This window comes from Volvox carteri, assembly GCF_000143455.1.
Source record: "Volvox carteri f. nagariensis unplaced genomic scaffold VOLCAscaffold_5, whole genome shotgun sequence".
NCBI lineage: Eukaryota > Viridiplantae > Chlorophyta > Chlorophyceae > Chlamydomonadales > Volvocaceae > Volvox > Volvox carteri.
The window spans coordinates 2,474,121-2,482,483 of record NW_003307548.1 but is presented as its reverse complement, the minus strand read 5'-3'; the positions used below and the strand labels follow the sequence as shown (position 1 = coordinate 2,482,483).

General features: G+C 51.6%; 1 protein-coding gene across 1 annotated transcript in view; it reads right to left on the bottom strand.

The window, feature by feature from the left end:
• Window positions 1–1,782, bottom strand: part of VOLCADRAFT_103392 (uncharacterized protein) — a gene marked incomplete at its 5' end in the record, with an annotated part of 6,521 nt that extends 4,739 nt beyond the window's left edge. The window contains 3 exons of the mRNA XM_002947114.1: window positions 153–1,213; window positions 1,445–1,537; window positions 1,700–1,782. Of these exons, the coding sequence (XP_002947160.1) occupies window positions 153–1,213; window positions 1,445–1,537; window positions 1,700–1,782 (1,237 nt within the window). The remainder of the gene's footprint in view (window positions 1–152; window positions 1,214–1,444; window positions 1,538–1,699) is intronic.
• Between the last annotated feature and the right edge of the window lie 6,581 nt (window positions 1,783–8,363).

Genomic DNA, 8,363 nt, shown 5'->3' with positions numbered 1-8,363 from the left:
TGGAAGTGAAGGGAGGGGACAGGTGCAAGCCATAGCGAACTTGGACGACGTGTAGTGGACGGCAGCACAAGTGGATGAACACGCAAGAATGAGTCATTCCTGCAGAGCCGTGATAAACGTAGTTCAACCTTCTGTCTTGGTGGTGACGGTACCGGTAACGGTGAAGGAGTCGTAAGCAGCATAGGCCATACAATCATTATCGTCTGCAAAGCTGCCGAAGAAGTCATCGTAGTTCGGTAACTGTTGCATGACGGCGATGTTGTCGGTGCACACCAGATAACTGCGGCTGCCGACCGTGAGGACGAGCGGGAGGACCGGTAGCGATCCGACCACCGTGACAGAAGTGGGGTTGGGTGACAGGGTGGCCGAGGTGTGTGGACCGTCCGATAGCAAAACGAGAGCACTGCGGCTACACTGCTCCCAAGCCAATACCATATCATTTGTGTCGGTGGGTACGGTGGCTGCGGTAGTCCGCTGAACAGCGGCCTGGAAGGTCTGCACTCGCTTGGGAGGGTGTTTGCCGGGGGCACTCGCTGCCGCTACGAGCGAGCTGCTGAGGAAGACGCTATTCATATAAGCTTTGTTAGAGGAGGGGCTGATCCTGGCACTATAGACATAAAGGGGCGTACTGCTGTCAGCCGCTGCTTGTAGCTGGGCGATGAAGTCATCAGGAGTGGACTGCCTGACGGTGAGCTCCACGTGTCCACCATTGCCGCACGCGACCCACACCTTGAACTTGCGGAACGGCCCGCCCCGGAACATCCCACCGTGCGGGATGAGCAGGAGGGTGCTGCCATCTGAGGCGTGCTTGTCTTCGGGGCTGGCCTTGTCACTGTCGATGTCGTATGCAGGGAACCGAAGCCTGGTGCTGTAGAGTAACAGGACAGCGGAGGAGGGCTCCACGGATATTCGTGTTGCCGAGGAGACTTTAAACTGCCCCACAGTGACCCCAGCGAACCGAGAAGTGATGTAAGGCGGCAGGGAAGCTGAATCCACGTTAGCGAACGTGATGCGGCGGCCGAACGCGTGGCTGGCTTCCAGGCTGCCGAGGATAACATTGTCGATCTGCATGATTACGATCCCCTGGCCGGCAGTATTTACACCCGCGACGAAGCTGCCGTAGCGGCTCTGTGCACCGGCAAACAGCCGGTCCTCATTGGTTTCCGTGGGGCCGGCTGTAAACGTCACATGAAAGGTGACGCTCCTTGAATCCCTACGTGTTGCAAACAGGCATCAGATGGACTGCGTTACACGGTATTTAAGGTACACACGAGCGGTTGTTAACATCGGGGAAGACATCTGCGCTTAAGAGACAGCAGCCAAATATGTGCGCCGGAGCTGATAGATGTGTATATTTCGCACGGTCAGAGGTGGAAGCACAAAGTCGGGCGCATAAGTACCTTACTGGTGTCAACGCGCTCTCTGCATGTAGCAGCTCGCTTACGTGGCAACGATGGGGGGGCTGACCGTCGACGTGCTGCTCTGTGACGCAGCCGTGTCCAGCTTCTGATGCTTGGCGTCAGGTGGGTCGATACTACTGCGGAAGTTGGTCAAAGGTGCAGAAAGTCACGAGACGGGATCGGATAAGTTTCACATAACACATAACACAAAACAGGGGATGCAGCAACGGAGAACACGGAACAATGCAATGCAAGGGATACGAGCAACATATTTACGCATTATACCAGCGCAAACCGACCTGGTGGTGACCAGGGTGCGGCATCGCAGATTGTATGATGTAGTAGAGTCCACGCGTTGCCGCTTGGCGTCCGGCGAATCCATATCGCTGCTGATACTAAACAGGTATGTCTGAAAGCGGTGCAGACACTTGGAGTAGGCAGGCTTGCAAAGAGGTGCGTCTGAAGACTGCAGGATAAGTGGGGAGGAATCGGCGCGCTAACAATTATACAAACCGCGGCGGCGTGTCGTATAGATGACAGATGTCCGAGGATCGGCAGACGTGGACATTGGACGCGCACGCGCCGCGGCTGCGAGACTGGTGTAGCTGCCAACCCGCATCATTGCGGCGGCCTTCAACGAGTTCGAAACAGGAGTAGATTTATATAGCAAAGAGAGACGTGCTTAGGCGATGACGCGGATTTTTCGGCAAGCGCGAGAACGTTGTTTTCCCCCGGGGGGGCAAGTATGTTTGGCAATAGAACATGCAACACGGGCACTGGAAGAGGTGCAGACCGAACATATGAGTACACAGAGGATCCAAGCGGCAATTGACGCCCAAGTAGCGGTTGTACAAGCGGCTAGAGCTGAAGGTGCACAGGAGGCGGAACGGGTTAGATTACAGTGGATTCGTGAGGGTGAACGACCTAGTAGAGGGCTAACTGCCCTGGTGCATCCGTCTAAGACTCTACAAGTTATTCCAGCGTTGCAAGATAGAACGGGTCGTCTTATTACAGACACGATGAAGTTGCCACAGATGGTTGCGGATTTTTGGGGAGAGATTTGTTCCTCCCCAACTCATGTGACTGAAGAGGCTAGGATGGCTGTTATAGAGGCGCTGCGGAACCGCCACCTTGTCATTCCGGAGGAGGATGCGCGTCATGTAGGAAGATCGGAGGTGTCTGACGCTGAAGTGGAAGCGGTGCTCAAGGAAGTGACGCCAGGCAAAGCGCCCGGTCTAGATGGCATCCCAATTGAATTATACAAGGTATGTCGGAACGAGATTGCACCAGTTCTTGCTCAACTGTATACAGCCATGGGCCAAACCCAAATGCACCCAGATGGCTTTTTGCAAGGTGCTATCACGGTTATTTATAAAAATCGGGGGTCTCCCACCTCCCCGGGCAGTTATCGACCGATTACCTTGTTGAATACAGATTACAGGATTCTCACCAAAATTTTAACCCGTAGGTTGAGTCCAATACTAGGGCGAATTATCACGCTCGAGCAGTCTGCTTTTCTGCCGGAAATGTTCTTTTCCTGCGGCATCTACCGCAACTTATGTCGACGACAGGACAGTCGTGTCTCCTGGCTTTTTTGGATATTGCTAAAGCTTACGATTCCTTAGATCGTAATTTTTTATTTGAAGCAATGGATGCTATGGGCGCAGGAGCAGGGTTAATTAGTTGGACTAAACTTCTTTTATCCGATACAGCGTCGAAAGCGGTAGTAAATGGTTTTGTTTCCCGTGAAGTTGCTCTTACAGCGGGTGTGCGACAGGGATGTCCGTTGGCACCGTTGCTATACTTGTTTGCCGCGCAGGCGTTACTATGTTGGTTACAGTACAACCGAGTGGGGATTCATTTACCCCAAAATAATTCAGAATTGGTTACAGGTGTGCAATTTGCTGATGATACGGAAGTTGTTTTAGAAGGAATCCAAGCAATTCCGGCTTTCCTTGACTGTATGAGGGTGTACGCACAGGCTTCTGGACAGCAACTTAACCTGGATAAGGTTGAGCTGTTACCTCTCGGCACCCACCCACATCATATAACAATAAATCAAGACTTGAAGGTCGTACATATGGCTACGGCTCTCAATCTACCTTTTACGGACGTGGGAGAAACCTGTGGTCAGGGACTGGGATGTGCAACTAGACAAAGTTTGGGCTCGGTTTCGACGCATTTCTGTGTTAAATCTTTCCATTTTTGGGCGTGCACATGCAGCGGCTGCATATGGGCTGCATCGTTTTACGTGGCATATGGAACACGGGGGGTTTCCCCCAGAAGCTAAACTCATGTATATTGAGGCTAAAGCGGCCAAGCTTATTGATAGGAACCTCGGACCGGTCGCACAAGAAAGACGACTCACCGGGGTTCCTAAATATTTGTTATATGGCCATCCAACTTTGGGCGGTTTTGGGGCATTAGCAGTACGACAACATGTGCAAGCGCGATGGGCATGCTGGGCAGTGCGTTTTGTGGGAGCATTACTCCAACCAGTCTTAGTGCGTCCGCCTTGGGTGATGGTCATGCAATCTTTCCTACATAGCCTTTACCCCAAATATAATCCTATGTATATTTTTACATCCCAGGTGGGAGTGCCTTGGTTTGGATTAATCGTTTTACCGCCAGATGTTCAGCGCATTGTGACAGCGTTGGCATACCTTCCCCCAGTGGAAGATGTTGATGATCACCCGTTAGTTCCTAATGCGTGGTGTTGGAATTTGCCATTGTGGGGAAACCCTGTTCTTCCAGAAAAAAGGGTGAATGTCCAGTTAGATAACATCCGCCCGGGACTAGAATTTCGCCCTCCTGGGCTGTAAAGCATTGCATACGTTGGGGGATGTTCTTTGCGCGCGCGAGGCCTTGGATAGAGTTATGAATGCAACGGACCAAGCAGGCCTAGCAATACGCAAGGCTTGGCATCAAATAGTGGATCAATACCTCCAACCGCAAACCCCACTAGCTAAATCCCTGTGCACCTATCGTAAATGGCAGGAATGTATGGATGCTATTGGCGCTCTTCTAGATGATATTCCAGCGAATTGGAGACAGGCGGCTAGTCTTTTGTTGCCGCTGAGTGTAGAATCTAGGGAAGCAATGGTGCCCCCTATTGAGTCGGTTACCCAAACCCTAGTGTCGAGGCTTGGTTGGAGATGGGGTGTAGGGCCTCCAATCCGATTCCAACACTTATCCGTTAAAATAGCGACTAATATGCAACTTTCACCTTTTTCGATGGCTCGCCGTGTGGCCCATACCCTTTTCATCAAAGAGGCGACGGGTTCTTCTGAGATATTGGATGAAGCTATTCTTCTTTTGCAACGGACATTCCATCGTTTATGGTTTCATTTACGGTGGGAAAATGAACAAAAAGAGGTTTGGTGGCGTCTCGCGGTTGATGGGGTGCCTATGTTAGGAAATTCCCATCTTAGGATGTCGCGCCCAACGATATGTGGTTGTGGAGGTTATCCAATAGGTTCAGTGGGAGGTGTATCCCCTCGCTATCATCATTTCTGGGCTTGTCCGGTGGCACAGGCAGTAGCAGATCAACTTACTCTTTCAATAGGAATGCCAGTCTCAAGGAAGCAAATTTGGCTTATCCACCCCCACAATCAGTGCAACAATGTGTTTGGGATGTTGTGGCTCTTGCTGCGGTGTCAGCCATGGAGCATGGGAGACGTTATATGGCTGCAAACATGAAAACCAACCCGGCACTGTTACCTGGCCCTTCCCTTACGGAAGAAGCAATTTGTCGAGTTATTGTTGACTTTTGGGGCCGCATTCAGGGTTTCGCAGCTTTGGGAATTCCACGGAAAGGTTGGGATTCCGTTGGCGCACATCACCCCTTCTTGAGAATTATATCTGGCAAATTGCTGTGCTCGCGAGAGCGGTTACCGATGAGAGGTTAATTATCTGAGGTGATAATCTTTTGGTATATTAGTCTCTACTGCAGTGCACGGCCAGCTGGCCCGATGGCTCTACTCTTCGGGAGTCTGGAGCCCACTGTAACAACCACACACACACACTGTGGTTTACGTGTGGGTGTTGGAGATCCATATCGACTAGGCAAAGAAGGTGAGAGGTCGCAGGATTAGCTTTCTGCTTATTTACCTTATCAATCCGAATTCATAATGCGGGCTTTCGTTGTGGCGTTTGCCCCAGGTTCTGCACTGTATACTGCTGGAGACATTTTATCCTGGGGGGGTATACCCTCACCCAACCTGTGTGCTTTTGACGACCGTGTGCGACATTGTCCGTGTAGGTGCACGCGATATGGAGCAGACCGTGCGCGCGAGTTGCGGGCGAGCTACCGCGTCTCCAGCACATTATCCACAATATCCTAACACAGCACTCGAGGCACTCGATTAAACATAGAATTGCAGAAGAAGCTCAAAACAAGTTTCGCAGGAACCAGGAGAACAATTATCACAATGATTGCATCGTTTCATGAAGATTGCGTAGTGAACTTTATCTTGCACTTTGTATTGCGTGATCAGAAAGACAGTAGCCATTGTGCATAGAGGATAGCATCTCTTGTTAAATCCTATAACATTATCTTTTAACCCGTGTATGTATCATATGTGGACAGTAGAAGGAAGTTTTGGTTTGCCCCTGCTTAGTCGCATAGAGAAATACAGCCGATGAGTTCATTGTTTTCGTTGAAAAATCTGTGTGGCATTCTCACGCGTTCCTCGTATACCATTGCGCGAAAGAAGGTGCTGCCTCGAGAGTGCACTCGACTGAAAGACAGCTCCTCTCTGAAGGGCTTCAGGGAGCGCTGCATGCTTTTACTGGGCAGGAACTAAAGGATATCTATACTTATTCTAAGTGAAATCTGCAAAATATCGCGGCTGCAATGGAAAAGGTGGCGATGCAGGCGCCTGCCGAACAGGTGCAGCAGCCCATGGAAGTATCTGCAGATGCAACATGCATGAGAAGATCGCGAGCTTTGGTTAAGGTATGTGCTAGCAATCCTAGTTACAATAGGGAAACAATTCCGGTGTGTCACGGCGTTTCGTTGCCCGAATAATGATCCTGCCCTAAAGATCATCACGGAATACGAATGTTTTCTTGCAGGCTAAAGCGCTTAAGCGCAATATCGTGAAATTGTTGAAAATTGGACGAACGTGCCTGTCGCGCCTGACGGTCATGGGATGGACGCGACGTGTGGCAATGAGGCCAGCAGCAGCTTCTGAAGCGGTCGCGTTTGAAACTAGTAAGTTACAGTAAGCTGCTTGAGATGAAAGACATGGGATCTAAGCTTTACGCTTGTCAAAAATTGAAACGAGGCCCTAACACAAAAAGCGCATCAGTAAACATTCCCCAAATGGGCACGCTAGCTGTTGTGCGGTGAAGGCGGAAGGGCGATGATGGATTAAGTTTCAACTACTCATAACAGTCAGCTCGACTGTGCCGATACATACTTGTCTGCTTGCTCGTAGGTAGTCCGAATTGCCAGTCGCAAGTGCTTAATGCCAGCATGGAGGTGCTTTTTGGTACTCAAGCAAGTGCCCGCTGGTCTGGGAGCACGATCTCAGCTAATTTGCCGAAAGCCAGGCTACAAGGGCAGTGCCTGCAACAGCTTTGGCAAAGCCACTCTTGTGTGTCGGCCGGCGTGGTGCATGTTCCATCTTCCACTCTGGAACAGAAGCGCTTTTCATCTACCGGGAATCTATTAAAGACAGCACGCGCCACAGACACGCTGTTGGCTAGCCTCAATGCCGTTCCTGTACCGGCACCAGCCTTAGATGGAGCTGAACAGATTAGCCACATTACAGCGCTCGGCGCCATCGATCTCCTGTTCCTGCTCGGGCCTCAGCCTTCCAGCGCAACAGCTGTGGTACCCTCCGAGGCACTAATAACTTGCCAAGAAACTACAGGAGATCCGTACCTCGTCTTCTACGAATCTCCACCAGAGGACTTGTCCTTGTCGCTGCATGTGGTTGACCCATTTCCTGCTTCTGTGCACCCAACCTCAATTAACAGCTTCATGTACGACCTCCCGGGCGTTGCCATTGCGCTCAGCATCGCACCTGTTGTGGAGGCCTCCTGTCTTGATCCTGGGGCATGCAACTTAAAGCCAGATTGGTCGGCAAATGTGGATCCATGGGAGCTTACCCCTGTAACGGCTGCTGAGGCTGCCTCCATGATTACCGGTACCTGTGGGGGCCCTGATGCAGTGCCACCATTGCACCACACACTCCCGCCTGTCGTCTTCCCGGTGCCTGCCAATTCTCTTTGCAATGCCGGCGGCGGCGTCTCTCCCATCGACATGGGTGTCATCGATGTGTTTCCTAATCCTCATGTTGGCGTTGCATATGGCCGCAAGTCATCAGGGCTGTATGGCGACCCATGGAACATGCACCAGGAGCACTGCTGGCTGGGGCCCCCCGGCCATCAGCCACATGGGCCCGCTAAGGTGTCCACCTTCCGGGGTGGTGCTGCTGTGCACGTGGGATGCGGTTGGCCAGCTGCTCCAGGCGACAATTGCCATGGCTCTACATGTGCTCCAGCCTGTCCAGCGTCAAATGGCTTATGGGCGTGTGGAAGTGGGTCCCTCCTGACCATCCTGGTAGTGGACGACAGGGCAACGATGAGCCAATGACCATCAGTAATGCGACATATAACGAAACGATATGCAGGCTTGTTGATGGGGAACTGAAACCTGCACGGCAGCACCTGCGTTCGGGTGGACACCTCCGTTCGGGTGGACGAGCATGACACGAGGCTGCCCTGTGGCAGTTGTGTTGCTGCAAAGAAATCAAGGGAAGATTTTGCGCATAATAAAGCAGTAGCTGCTTGCGGCTTGGACTCAGCCAGCAGAACAACCGTTTCTAGGTAGCATTATCACCATTACCACGCAAATGAGGAGGCTTTTATTAGGCGAGAAGTGGATCTGTGACATTGGCAGCTCAGACAAGTTAACTGTATTCCTCAGTAAGCCCAGGGCATCACTATGACGGA